General features: G+C 42.0%; 1 protein-coding gene across 2 annotated transcripts in view; it reads right to left on the reverse strand.

Moving 5' to 3' along the window:
• RNF17 (ring finger protein 17) overlaps window positions 1–15,264 on the reverse strand; it is a 112,334-nt gene that overhangs the window by 87,779 nt on the left and 9,291 nt on the right. For both annotated transcript variants that reach the window (XM_019530213.1, XM_019530212.1), the window contains exons 5-9: window positions 11,987–12,060; window positions 7,106–7,198; window positions 4,258–4,358; window positions 2,473–2,644; window positions 1,194–1,270 (exon numbers count right to left, since the gene is read on the reverse strand). In XM_019530213.1, the coding sequence (XP_019385758.1) occupies window positions 1,194–1,270; window positions 2,473–2,644; window positions 4,258–4,358; window positions 7,106–7,198; window positions 11,987–12,060 (517 nt within the window). The remainder of the gene's footprint in view (window positions 1–1,193; window positions 1,271–2,472; window positions 2,645–4,257; window positions 4,359–7,105; window positions 7,199–11,986; window positions 12,061–15,264) is intronic.

Genomic DNA, 15,264 nt, shown 5'->3' on the forward strand with positions numbered 1-15,264 from the left:
ACTCACCCCGAGCACAGCCCTGGCCCAGCTCCCCCACTGGGAACAGGCCGGAACAGGCCCTGGCTCCAAGCCTGCAGTAGGCAGCCCGCCGTCACCCAGTGCACAAAACTAGGGGGGCACATGCCCCCCCATGTCTCCCCTAGAGTGCATGCAGTGGTGAGGGTCATCTCCTCCCCACCCCACTGGACAAAACACCTATATCTCCATCCCACACCCTCCCTGCCTGGGCAGCTCCTGCCTCTGCCCCAACCCCACTCCCTCCTTCACTATAGTGGCCTTGATCTGCCCTACCCCTGACTTACCAGCTGGATGCTGCTCTCCAAGCTGCCGGGCTGCATACTGCATCAATATCAGCCAACATGGTTGGTTAAGAATCAGCCATTGGTATCGATCCAAAAAAATCTTTATATCGGTGCACCCCCAGATTTTAAGCCTTCCCAGAAGCATTGGGTATTGCCTACAGCTAAGGCTGGGGACTTCAACTAGGGTGTGCCAATGCTCCTGCTAGAAGAAGCATAGAGGCCTTGCCCCTCTGCTCTGGGTCAGACCGATTGCTATATTTGGGATCAGGAAGGAATGTTTTTGCCTTCCTCTACCCAGGACCTCTTGAGAGTATATTGACATTTTACAGAACATTGTTTTAAACAACAGGAGTGACAGGGACAAGGAAAGAAATAAAAAAAGAAGAAACTCTGCTATTACAACCATACTCTTAAGTGTTATTTGTTACTATCCATCTGCAAATTTTGTAAATATAGCCTCTATTGCTTCAACTCAATGAAAATATCAACTAGAAAACAGTTCAGGACAGACCCCTGTAAACTTGAAATTGGAAGGCTGTTTGGCAGTGAATTGTTGTTAACTACTCTTTGAAACTTTAAGCCAATTGTTCATTCATCTTCTGGCAAATATGTCTAGACTGTATTTTCCTAGTTTACTTATGTTGACTCCATAAGCATTAGTATAGTACTATACATCAAGTTCGTCTTCCAATTCAATAGGCCATTTATCCTGTCAAAGAAGGAAGTTAAATAACTCTGTATATATTTTACATCAACCACAAACAACGTGAGTTACTCAAGTTTGTAATGTGATAGGTTTCCTTATTAGTATCCATGATTTCTTTTGTTATATGTCTATATTGCAACACACAACTTCTATCTTTCAGTGTACCTCAGGTTTTTCTAACTTACTTTAGAGGTGTTTTTTCCTTCAAAGTATCCACGCTTGAGAGCTCATTCTCAACTGTAAGCTTTAAACTGTAAATAACCTGAAATTAGAAAGTGCATTTTTAGCTTCTATTGCATCATCACACATTCAAGATCTTTTAGAAGCTGTCTGATTCTCCTCAACCAAAATTGTAAAGTAGGGCAATTTATAAAATATTTGCAACTGTGACTTAGTCTAGCAGGGGGGAACGGTACAGGACAGGGGTGTCAAACATGTGGCTCACAGGCCAAATATGGCCCCCAAAGCCCCATTATCCAGCCCCTGGTGCTTTCCCTAGTTTGCATGGACCTAGACTGACACTATGGATAGGGCCTGGGATGTGCATTGCATGAGCACCTGTTCCAGCAGCACCAGGAACTGTGCCACATATGGAGCCCATAGGCACTATGTGTAGCACAAGTCCCAGACTGGCTAGAGCAGGTGCCTCATGCAGTGTGGCAGACTAACTACGAGTGCTGTTAACGGGGTGGGGGTGGGGGGGTGATGAGTCAGGGGGAGAAGGTAACCTGTGTTAGGTTGGGTCAACCCATGCCAATCTAAAATTTAATTTTTATCAGATGAAAACTAACTTTAGATTGGTAGTACCATTTTTAGAGAGTGACTTAAGCCTCGTGAATGCTTGCACACCCAGCCACTTAGATTGTCTGAAGCTTGGTTAGGGTGCCTAATACTTGTATGCAACCTCAGAATGCAACCATAAAGAGATATTACTAGCCTATCGTGCAACCCCATGCCCACTCACCCTCACTTTCTAGCTGTTAGTATAATGGTGCTCAACCTTCTGGCTCTATTGGCAGGATGAGTGATATGGGGCCAGCATCTGGGCTGGTTCCTGTGGCCGGAGTTGGTATGTGGGCTGACTCCATGCTGGATCCAATGTGGGACAGTGTCATCTGGCTTACGGGGCTCCCCACAGGTGTGGCCCCATGAGCTAGATTTGGCCTGTGGGCTGGAGGTTGAGCACCACTGGTTTAGTATAGCCATTTCTGATGTTTTACTATGTTTGGATGTTCTGGAATCTTCTCTGCTGGAGGTTTCTAAGAACAGGTTAGACAAACAGGGTCTAAACATATTTCATCCTGCCTCAATGAGGAGGCTTCAACTAGATCTCAGGGTTCCTTTTCAAAATTCAATGATTTTAAATAATTTATAGTAAAACATCGCAATCTTTAAACACTGGTGATCTGGAAAGCATTTGAGTGGATTAATCAGAACAATGTTACAGTGGCTGAGTTCAGCTACCTGATTCAAATTGCAACAGGTTCTGAGTGACGGTGTAGTTTTTAACTCCTCTGCTATCTTCATCACTCCAATCAAGTTGTTTTTCTTCTCTTCAATGTGCTGCTTAACCTTCACAACATCAGATACATAATTGCCTGTATTCTTCTCTAATTCTGCATGCAAGTGCTTTTTCCTAGAAATATATCAATTATCCAGATTATTTTTCAGAATTCAACAGATAATGCAAAAGTACAGACCAAACTAAAACTAACCCCCACCCTCAAAACCACAACATTTTAATAGAACCATGTCACAGCTAGGTATTCGTGAAGAAAGGATGAAAGAACTAAGATGTTTTGGTCTGGAAAAGATAAGATGGAGGGAGGAATTTGATAACTGGATTCAAAATACCTGAAGGGCAGTTATAAAAAGAAAGAATGTAGACAATTCTCTGGGGCCACAGGGGACAGGACCAGATGGCTTCAAACTGCAGCAAATGAGATGGCCTAGACTGAGACCATCTAAGTCCTGTCTAACTAGAACAAATGGCCTCAAACTGCAGCAGAGGAAATTTAGGTTGGAGAGTAGGAAGAACTTTCTAACTAGGGTGGTCAAGCACCAGAACAGACTACCTAGAGAAACTGTGGAATCACTATCCCTGGAAATTTCAAGAGCAGTTTCGATAGACACTTGGCTGGGATGGTCAAGTGAGAGTTTCCTTGAGCAGGGGACTGGACTAGATGACCTCCTTGAGGTCCCTTGCAGCCCTACTTTTATTCCCAAGCACCAGTTCTCCCTCCCCTTTTAAAGCAGGTAAAAATATTTGTTTTCTGGGTATGGACAAACACACTTTTGTTACAGACAGTGTGCTTACTGGTCCATGCCTTTTCTTAGGTTTTTTGAATTTTGAAAATTGAAAGAATTTAAGTCCCACATACTTAAATATAGGACTGAAAACTGAGATACAACTTTAAAATGTACTGTATTTACTGACATACCACATGCACCTTTCCCCAAAAATATTTTTCCAAATTAAGGTATGTGTCAAGCAGGAAAACTAATTTTCTCCACCTACCAAACTCAGGGAGGGAAGGGAGAGAGTTCATCCTTCAAAGTCAAACTCAGAGCTACAATGTTAACTGTTATAGAGCCACTGTCAAATTAGCAGTTTTTGACTGAGCTGCTGCTAGTTCACCAATGACTGAGGGTTAACACCTTAGTTTTGCTAGAGCAGCACTGGCCAGGATTTAGCTATGATGTCAGGACCCCTGCAGTGACAATTCAGCTATGACTGGAAAAAGCTTTTTCTCTTCATTCTGCTGTCCTAAATAACATATGCATCTTATTTGAGGACATGTAGTGTACAAGAAAGTATGGTAGTAAGATTCTTCTGCTATTTTTTTTAAAGACTCCTTCAGCAAAAACCCCCCCATAAGACCATTCAAGTATAAAAAAAAAATACAATTATTAAAAGGTTAAAAGAAAAGCCTGCTGAGATCATCACTGTTTTTGGTTTTATTTACTGGAGTTATTTACTGTCAGCTGAAGATTTCAGACTGGGGGTTTTCCTTCTTGTACTGTTTTAACACATACAATAGAAATACCTGAAATTTAATCTTAGAAAAATAACAAGTAGACATAAATAAAATGAATAACTTCTCTCTTAGCAATGAAAATACATTTTGAAGGTCTGTTCATAGTAAAACCAAAATAAAGTTACTAAGGTTCTAAAATATTAAGGAAGAAGTGAAACCAGTTAAATGATTTTTAAGTCTTTGTCCAGAAAACAAAAATACAGAGTATTACCTTGATTGAAGGGAAGCAATTAGATTACTAAACTCTTCATCCACAATTTCTGCAATCTTGCCTTCATCCTTCTTTGCCTCAGATTCCAAATATTCCAGTATCTATTTCATTTAAAACATTAATAAATAAATGTATATTAACTTATTTACACAAAATAAGCAGCATTTATTTTAAAAATTCACAAAACCAATGACTAGAAACACAATGACAAACATTGCAGAAGCAGTGACATGTGCCATACTATAAAAATGTGATCAAATCTAGTAGCACTGTGATCACTGTGTAGGACTAGTAATCAAAACGTCAAGAAAACAAACTGAAAAAAAATCAGTGTAGATACAGCAAAACCAACTGTTTGTAATATCTTTTAGAAGACGTGGACAAATTTGAGTATCTGAAATCCAAAACAAAAAAAAAACAACCCAGAAAAACATGGGGAGGAGACTAAGATAGCCAGAATTATATACTAGTGGCAAGATCTACACTTAGGCAGCTGAACAGAATAGTTATTGAACAGAAATGTAAAATCAGGACTACCACATGGTAGTATAGTGATGTGTGAAAGTTGACCTACAAAGTCTTTGGAAGGAGGTAGAATATTTTATATATTGAAACCTGCAAGTTTTCTGACCAAAACAGACAAAGACAGACAGAAGAGAGAATTAAGCAAAGAACAGCATAATGTAATTCAAAGGAAGTGGACAGGTCACAGGTTAAGAATGGGAGATGAAAAAATACCTAAAACTGGTGATATTTCAGACACCAACTGGGAAAAGGGCAAAGACCCAGAGACACATGAAAGAAGACTGTAGAGAAAGAAAGGAAGGAACCTGAAACAGGATGGTAAAAATCAAGAAGAGCAGCTGACAGAAGGTGGAGAAGCTTCTGTGTAGATTGTATGTGCTACACAGGAACATACTTGAGTATACTCAGACAGCATCAGCCTGTAATGTTGACCCAGCTTATCTGTTGAAAATACCTTATTCACTTGGCATGGGAATAACTGTTTCAGCATAAAGTACCTTTATTCTGATATAACTGCATTCAACTTGGCAGCGGAGCAGAGACGCGTCACTGCATATATCTGTACAAGTGTTAAAGTTAGCATGCTGCAGAGAATGAAACAGAGAAATGAGAGGACACTCTTTTTGGAAGCCAGACTTTAGTATGTATATGCATATACGCACATGAATTTGAAGAAAAAAATTATATATACACAGAGCAAATTTGAAGATATATATATATTTTTCAAATTTTACAGTTAACACTATTTTGTTGACTGCTTTTGGATTACCTACAAGAAAAGTTTTCAAACTCTGTTCTTTTCTTGGGCTAGGTAGTTGGTGTAGAATATTCCCTCACAACTTTATTTTCATATCCTAGTATGGTCTTGCTGCAAATGCTTGATGACATTTCATACCATGCAGTTAAGAAGAACTACACTAAAACTGAATGCCAAATACATTTATTCATATCATAAAGTAAACCACGGGTAGGCAACGTTGTTTGGCTGGAGTGCCAAAAAACACCATTATGCCTACCTCAGAATGTGCTGCAGTGCCAGCATGGCAGAAAAACAAAATGAGGGCAAGGGGTACATGGCAGGATGCCCTGCTTTAGGTCCTTGCCCCCCACCCAAAGCCTCTGTCCCTCAGCCCTACTGCCCCTTGCCCCCCACCCAAAGCCTCTGCCTCCCCAGCCCTACTACCCCTTGCCCTGCTCCCCCCACCAACAAAGCTGGGACACCGCAAGCCCTGCTCAGAGCAGCCCGGGCTCTATCACTGGCAGCTGCTTCCCGGAGCCGGGGCTGGCCTTGCGTGCCAAGCAAAATGGCCTTGCGTGCCACGCTTGGCACACATGCCAGGGGTTGCCAACCCCTGAAGTAAACCATTGTCCTCTTGGCACAATGTAGAGCAAGCATACCAAATTGAGGTCTTTTAACAATCTTTCAACAGAGATTTAATAGTTGAGCACTGCTGGAGAGATGTCATGTTACTAAAAATTCCTTCAAAATCAGAGAATTTGGAGAATAATAATACAGTACTGGTTTCAGAGATAATGGTACAACAAAGGTTCATATTCTGTACTAAAATCTGGCTCCCAAAAATAGGGTGTCCTTTGTAATTCTCTCTTGCATTCTCTGCAGCATACTAACTTTAACACTTCTACAAATATATTCAGTGATGCAACCCTGCCAAGGTGAATGCAGTTATAACAAAATAAAAGGTACTTTGTGCTGAAATAACTATTCCACACACAAAGTGAATAAGGCATTTTCAACAGATAAGCTGGGTCCACATTACAGGTTGATGTTGTTATCTGAGTATACTCATTTATGTTCCTGTGTAGCACATAAGCTAACAGAATAGCTCACAGAATATTCCAACAAATGGTATTTATATAAGTTTAAACTTGAATTACAAAAAAGGAAATGCGAGAACAAAGATACATTGATTGTGTAATCTGCATTTTGTGTTTTTTATTTAGATAAATAGTACCCATAATATTCATGAAGAATACTACTTAGAAAACCTTCAAATTTAGGAAGCACAAATCAACAATGCTAACTACTGAGTTGCTAGTGAGAAGTGATGATGGATTTTACTGTTATCCAGCAAAACCCGAAACAAGCTCAGTTGTTTACACATGTAACAATTCTTCAGAAGTCAAAGAGCAGGAAAGAACTTAGAAGGGATGAGAACAAGACAAACAACAGCAGTTCAGGCATTAAACAGAAATCTTTCTGTAAAAACCGTACTAAGTAATCTGATTTCACTCATCAGAGCAGAACTGGAATTAAATGTAGTTTGAAATATTTCATAAAGTGAATCAACCTCTTTTCACTCACCTTCTCTGCAGTATTCAACTGTTCAAGATTACAACGAGCCAGCTGCAAAGCTTCATCAATATCTTGTACGGTTATACTGTCCTGTGGAAAGAGCTGCCACAGAACTTTTAGTTTCTGCAGTATTCAAGTAAGTTTAAGTGGCTGACTACGTTTTCAAGTTATAAGATCTTTAAACAAGAAACCTGTATACAGCACATTTGCCATCTACTTGCATACAATAAATGACAGTTATTAAAAAAACTTACTGTATACTATAACCTCCTACAAAGAAATGAGTGCCTTACTAACTGCAGTTATTAGCGATGGTTCCATGTGTGGCATCTCTATCTTTAGAAGACATCTTCCAATATGTGAATTCAAGAACTTGCAGCCCAGAAGCATTCACTACAGTCACGCACACATTCAGAGGTTTAGGGATGTAGCTTAACAAGGTTCAATTGTTATGCACTTAATGCAGGACCAACATTCTAAAGAAACTGGGAAGATGCCTTATATTATTATGCCTTCATTATAATGAAATTTCAATTTGCAATATTACACAAATAAAATATTGCCTTATGTATCCTTACAGTGCATCTAAAAATCAGTAGATGATTTGAGGCTTGTCCTTTTTGTGGAAATGGGGACCAATTCCTGGTGTGACTACATGGACTGAATTGCAGAACTGAGCTCATGCAGTGAAGATGTTTAACCCATTCCATTCCCGAGGCATCTGTGGACTTTTTGCAAGTGTGGGTAGAAAATACTAGAAAGTTCACAAACACTAGAACATAGTATAGTCCTCCAGTTTTGGGCCCCACATTTTAAGAAGAATGGTGGAGTCATTCACAGACTAAACGTAACTTCTTAAAATATGGGGCCCAAAGCTGGATGCACTAACTCAGCTGAGGTTCAACCAGCTCTGAGAATACCGCCGTTTATCACCTGCCAGGTCTTACATACAAATAGAAACTGTATTTGCTTTTGCTGGCTCATGTTGAGTTTGATTCACCACAAGGCTTCAGCCACAGCCCTTCCAATTCCAAAAGGTCCCTCAAAGTCTTAAGAAGAACGGTGGAGTCATTCACAAAAGGTCCAGGAAAATGTTGACCAAAAAGCCCAAGAATGAAACCCAAATTAGAATGGCCTAAAATGCTACCATGATAGCAACAAAGGTACCAAGAATTCTCATTAAGTGTGGCACCTGTGATGAGAAGTTTTTCTTAGATGGCTTCTCTTTGTTCTGGATTGGTACTTGAGCAGGTCTAGGCAAGACAGGCTTCTGTCATGAGCCAATAAAGATAAAGACAAAGACAAGTAGAACTCCATGAGAGATATGGATCTAGGAGTTTTCAGCAGAAGATCCAGACACCAGTCTCTATGAAACAGATACTGGTACTTCTACTTATATATCACAAGGATTCTAGTATCAGAATAACCCAGACCCTGTAGACATTAAAGAAATAGCCAAGAGGAGACTCCCATTCAGAAGAGATCCACAGAAAATCTTTTGACATCTTAAAAGCACCTTCTTTAGAGAGGAACTGGTACCATGTCATAGAATCATAGAAAATTCAGGGTGGATAGGACCTCAGGAAATCATCTAGTCTATTGGTTCTCAACCCACTGCCCACACGTGACCCAATCAGCCCACTGGTGAGGCCCGTGTGATGTCCTGTTAAATGGATACAGGAAATAAGTTGTGTGGGTCAGCTCTCAGTGTGTCACATGTGCCCACATGACATACTTAGAGCTGCAAGTGTAGCCCACTATGGCAAATAGGTTGAGAACCACTGATCCAGTCCAACCCCCTGCTCAAAGCAGGATCAAAAACAGGACCATCCCCAACCAGATCATCCCAGCCAAGGCTTTGTCTAATCAGGGCTAAAAAGCCTCTGAGGATGCAGATTCCACCACCTTTTTGGGCAGCCTGTTCCAGGGCTTTACCCTGGAACCCTCCTAGTGGCAAAGTTTTTCCTAATATCTAACCTAAACTTTTCTTCCTGCAACTCAAGACCATTGTTTCTTGTTCTATTATCTGCCACCACCAAAAACAGACTACATCTATCCACTTTGGAACCTCCCTTCAAGAAGTTGAAGGCTGCTATTAAACCCTTCCTCAGTCATGTCTTTTATAGACTATATCAGAAGTCATGTGCCCCAGCCCCCTAACCATTGTCATTGCCCTCTCTTGGACTCTCTCCAATTTGTGCACATCCTTTCTATAATGGGGGCCCCAGAAATGGACACAGGACTCAAGATGTGGCCTCAACAGTGCCATATGAAAAGGAATAATCACTTCACTCGATCTGCTGGCAATGCTCCTACTAATGCAGCCCAGTATGGCTGTTAGCTTCCTTTGCGACAAGGGCACACTCACTGTTGGCTCATGTTCAACTTATTGTTCACTGTAACCCCAAGTCTTTTTCTGCAGACCTGTTGCTTAGCCAGTCAGCTTCCAGCCTGTATCAGTGCACGGAACTGTTCCATCCTAAGTTCAGGGCTTTGCACTTGTTGTTGTTGAACCTCATGCAATTTATTTTGTTCCAATCCTCCAATTTGTCTAGAGCTCTCCAAATCCTTCTCCTATCTTCCAATGTATCTACTATTCCCCGCAGCTTGATGTCACCTGCAAACTTGCTGAGGGTGCGCTCCATTCCAGGCTGCTGCTGAAGATATTGAACAAAACCAGCTCTTGAGGCATTCCACTTGATAGCAGTTGCAAGCTAGACATCAAGCTATTGGTTACTAACTTTAAGCCCAATGGTTGAGCCACTTTTCTATCCGCCTTACAGTCCATTCATCCAGCCCGTACTTCTTTAGCCTGCCTGAGAGAATGCTGTGGGAGACCATATCAAAAGCAATCAGGCTGGTCAGGCATGACTTGCTGTTGGTGAATCTATGCTCACTGTTCCTAATCACCTTCTCCTTCAAGTGTTTAGAAATGGATTCCTTGAGGACCTGCTTCATGATTTTTTCAGGGTCTAAGTTGAGGCTGCCCTGTCTGTAGTTCCCTGGATCCTCCTTCTTCCCTTTCTTAAAGACGGGCACTATATTTGCCCTTTCCCAATCAGAGACCTGCTCAGATCGCCACAAGTTTTCAAAGATAATGGCCAGTGGCTCTGCAATCACATCAGCCAATTCCTTCAGTGTGTCCATCGCATCTGGGCCCATGGATTTGTACACAACCAGCTTTCCTAAATAGCCCATAATCTGTTGTTTTGCCACTGTCTTCTGCTCACCTCCTCTCCAAACTGTGCTGCCACATGCAGTAGCCTGGGAGATGACCTTGCCTGTGAAGACCGAGGTGAAAACGGCATTGAGTACTTCAGACTTTCCCGCATCATCTGACTCTAGTCCACATTCAGAAAGGGACCCACTTTCCCTGACCTTTCTCTTGTTACTGACATACTTGTAGAAACCTTTCTTTTAAGCCTTCACTTTCCCTTGCTAGCTGCAACTCCAGCTGTGATTTGGCCTTCTTGATTTCATCCCTGCATACCTGAGCAATACTCTTATGCTCCTCCCTAGTTATTTGTAAAAGTTTCCACTTCTTGTAAGCTTCCTTTTTGTGTTTTAGCTCACTGAAGAGTTCCCTGCTAAGCCAAGCTGGTCTTCTGGCATACTTGCTAGTGTTTCTATGCACTGGATGATTAATTCCTGCACCCTCAGTAAGGTTTCTTTAAAATACAAGGAGTCCTGGAAAGTTGGTTGTGTTTCAGAGGAGCCTCCCATGGGATCTTGCCCAAAGTCTGCTTTTCTGAAGTCCACAGTCCTTACTCTGCTGTTCTCCGTCCTTCCTTTCCTCAGAATCCCGAACTCAATCACCTCATGGTCACTGCTGCCCAAGTTGCCATCCACTAGTACATTCCCCACCAATTCTTCCTTGTTTGTGAGCAGCAGGTCAGGAAGAGCATGTTTCCTAGTTGGCCTCTCCAACACCTGCACCAGGAAGTTGTCCCTACCACACTCCAAAAAGTCCCTGGATTGCCTGTGCACTTCCATATTGCCCTTCCAGCAAGTGCCAGGGAATAACACACATCCTTATCTGTTGAAGTGGTTGTCTCAATTTTATTATGATGTACACCAAATAATCTGGAAGACAGAATTAAGGGCACTTGATTTGAAAGAGGCCAAGAAGTGATCAATTTAGCTAAAGATTTGTGCTGCTGCACAAAAACAAGAGAAGAAGCTTTCACAGCCACTGAGGACTTACACTGCCCATCAAATATGGAACAAACTGACTTAAAGTGAGGAGTCTTAGTGAATACAGTAGCATGAAGGTGATACTGTAGCCTCTACTAGTTTAGTCTGGCTAGCATGGGTAGCAGCAGCAGTAAAAACCACTGTGGCATGTTTGTTATGCACATGTGCATATGTTTGCTATGACTTAGCACATGTCTTCTATCCAAGTAAGATTTCACAATCATTAAATAGCTCATACTGATCAACAGCATGGACTTGAGCATGACCTAACAAGCTTTCTTTCATTTCATTTAATTCATTCCTACCCTGAGCATCATGTGCAACTGACTGGCCTGAAGATGCTTAATGAAAAGGCTCAGTACATTTTTGAGAAACAGCTCTCAGAGCCAGAAGACTTGTTAGCTCTCACAGTTGCATTTCTGGCATTAATAAAAACTAGATTACTGATAGCAGATTGAAATTACTTCACAAACACAGAGTTTGTCTTCAGGGGTCCATAATTTGTCTTGCAGTTTTCACACAGATTAGGTTTGAAAAGCTAAAAGTTGTTTCTTCATATTCATTTGAAGTTGGTAACTGCAGTAAACATATTGAAATGCTATCTCTGGGATAGGAGAAAATTGGTGCTTTAATCCCTCCCAAACAGATTATTTTGTTCTAGTGAGCTGGATCTCTTTATTAAAAAAATAGAATTACCTTTTCTGAAGGGATGTCATGTGGATCGCAGACTTCATCTCTTTCAAGATGTCCAAGGTAACGTTGTTTCAAATCTAAAAAGCAAGCACATGAAACAGTGTTCACAATTAACCAACTAGGAAGTAATTTATCAAACGGGTAGAGACCAGTAAGGTAGGTTGTTGCTCGTAAAGAAGGGGATATACATTAGAGGTTGACATTTTAGCTCCTCTGAAATAAAATTTTTGCTGGAGACTACTGTAATTTCATAATTTTACTTCAGATGTTGTTTTTTAAAAGCTAGGAATGGGAAGTTAGCAAAACAAGGAAGATTGCTTATCCATCAGACAACAAATCCATCTAAGGACAGGGTAAAGCAGGGATGGGCAATTATTTTGGCTGGAGGGCCACTTAGGATCATTTGACCTCCGCCCACCCACACCTTGCACCACAGCAGCTCACCAAAACTCCCTCTCTGGCCTGGGCCTGCCTAGGTTTTCCATTTAAAATCTGCAAATTCTCCAATTAAAAAAAATCCCAAGTTTTGGGGAGGGAGGGATCTCCATGGAGACTGTCCTGGGACCTCTGCGGGCAGGATGCGCTAGGCTGGGCAGATGGGATGGGGCTGTGGGCAAGTGGGGAGTGGCATCTAGGATCGTGGGACAGTGATAGCACAGGGCCAGGGCCTAGGCAGAGCTGCGATCTACTCCCTGCATGTTCCTGTGATGGGTACTAGTTTCACAGGCAGGGATGTGTGGGAAGCATACCACAGCTCTGCCCAGACCCCACACTGTCATCACCCCATGATCCCGTGCTCGCCTGTCCCATTCTGGGATGCTGCTCCCTGCCTATCTGCGGCCCCCTCCTATCTGCCTGTCTGAGCACACTGTGCCTATGGGGGTCCTGAGCCGGTCTCCATGGAGACCCCACCCTCCAACTCCATCCAGCGCTCCTGGCAGTGGGTGTGTGGTGGACCAGCAGGAGTGCTAGGGCAGCAGGGTTAGGTTCAGTAGCAGCAGTGACACTGGCAACAGCAGTTAAAAGGAGCTGGGGCTGCCAGAAAGCTGAGCCTGGCCACTGTAATGGCCAGGCCCGCTGCAAGCCTGGGGGCACATGCTATGGCCCAGGCTGCCCCTCTTGCCTGGGTCAGGCAAGCTAAGGTACCTGCTATAGGCTGGATAAAATCCCTTGGTGGACCAGATTTGGTCCACGGGCTGTATTTTGCCTACTCCTGTGGCAAAACAATCAGAGGAAATGCAAAAAAGCAGTAAAAAATACCACACAAGGAATGTATAGCTATAATATGGAAGAAAAATCCATTCTTGCACAATGTAGCTAGATTCCTTCCATAAATTATATAATGTATTAAGTAATAATATAAAAATCTCTTTCCATTTATTTTTTCTTCCCTTTGGAAAAAGTGTCCAAATTAATGAGCGCGTTTTAAAATTAAGGCTAAGAAAGTAAACACAAACATTTTATAGTGACTGCATATACTCTGAAGATCAATAATGGAATGGGGAAGGTCTCTTTAGTATCTATTATTTTTATGGTAATAATCAGGAATCCGTGGGGAAACACAGATTTTCCCCTTTAAAGAAGAAAAACACAGGAAACTGCAAGTTTCCTCTTGAAGGCTAGCGGTATTCCAGCCTGTAAAGAGCTGCTTGGGGCTGGGGAAATTGTGGGGGAGGCAACTGAAGACAGGGGGAGCCACGGGCTTATGCACATGTACACACACATGGCTGGCATATAACCAGGCAGGGTGGTAGGAGCAGCTGGATATAGGCAAGTTTATGGGACAGGATGCAGAGTTGGAGGGCCAGGGTACCATCCAGGGCCTAGGGGGAGGGAGAGGAGTGTGTGTTGGGGCTGCAATGGGGTGGAAGGGCAGGAGCGAGGGGCACTGGCATGACTGGCAGCACCAAGGGGCTGCAGATCAGGAGTGAGGGGCACCAGTAGGGACAGGGGGGCTGCAGGTTGGGAGTGAGGGACACCAGCATGGCCAGGTACAGGGCTCCAGCTTATCAGCATCACAAAGTAGCTGCAGGGGGTGGAACTGCTGCAGCTGTACCCATGTCCTGGTGAGCAAAGGAGGCAGGGAGAGCTCTGATTTTCCATGATACAAAAACCAAACCAAAACAAATATATATGTAGTTAGAATTTGTTATATTATAAATGATTGTGGCACTGGTAGGCTTCCAACTTGCTTTAAAATTGTAAATGTATCAATAAACCACTCATACCCATTTTATACACCTATACATAGTGGCATTTTTTTTCCTTTAAATGAAAAGTCACAGAAAAACACTCATTTTGGTTGTTTTAAAACAGAGAATTTGGGATTTTGAAACAGAGAAAGCCACAATCCTTGCTAATAATAATAATAAAAAAATCCTGACTGAACTTGTCAACAGGCTGTTGCTTCAGGAAACAGTTTGTATTATGTACAGACTGACGTTAAAATATTTGCAAAGGTAAAGAAGTAATCCTTAATTATCATTCAAAATACAACTCTAATTTGAATGTTTTATTACAGAGCATTCACTCTAAAGCCACGTTTCTGAGCTACCAAGCAGCTTTCAGAATACTGTCACATTAACTTTCCTGTGTCTCGTTTTTATTAAATGCGTTGTCATTTTCTATTGGGTTTAATTTGGTCAAAATAAAATACAAGTAGGGTAGTACAACTAACACACTGAAAATCTAGACAAGAATGTAAATAGCAACATTCTTTCTAAAAAATACCATTTTTAGAAGTATTTTTCTGCTGTTCCCTGCCTTAACTGCCAACCTAGAACATTGCCTTCAACATACTAAGCACTCTCAAAATAGACAAAGAACTCAAATGGAAATAAGGTAAACTCAAACGATAACCCCTCTTCCAAAAATCGAAGCCTGTAACTAGCTACACAGACTGCAGACCTTTAAGAAACGTGTATTCTCCATCATCTTCTGTACTATGTACTCCTTAAGTAGGCCTTAGGTTGCTTATTAAAAGTAGATAAATTTAAGCTAAAGCCAAGTTAACAAAAGGCAGGAAGGGAAATGCCATCAAAATAACTCATTCACGTGGAAATGAATGTTAGGAGTAAGGTTAGGTCAGTTCTAGGGCACCAAAATCTACATTAATGGTTTAAGGCTAGTTTAACTATAGCAGGGCTGTCCAACTGGTAGCTTGAAGGCTGCGTGCAGTCAAACCCTTCACAGTTCACGTTACTGTGGCACCTGGGGTCTCTAGGCTCCTCTTACCTCCTCTGGCTTTTGGTTCTTGTTCTCCTCCCCGCCCCCCACCCCCA

This window comes from Crocodylus porosus, unplaced genomic scaffold, assembly GCF_001723895.1.
Source record: "Crocodylus porosus isolate Cpor-Errol unplaced genomic scaffold, CroPor_comp1, whole genome shotgun sequence".
NCBI lineage: Eukaryota > Metazoa > Chordata > Crocodylia > Crocodylidae > Crocodylus > Crocodylus porosus.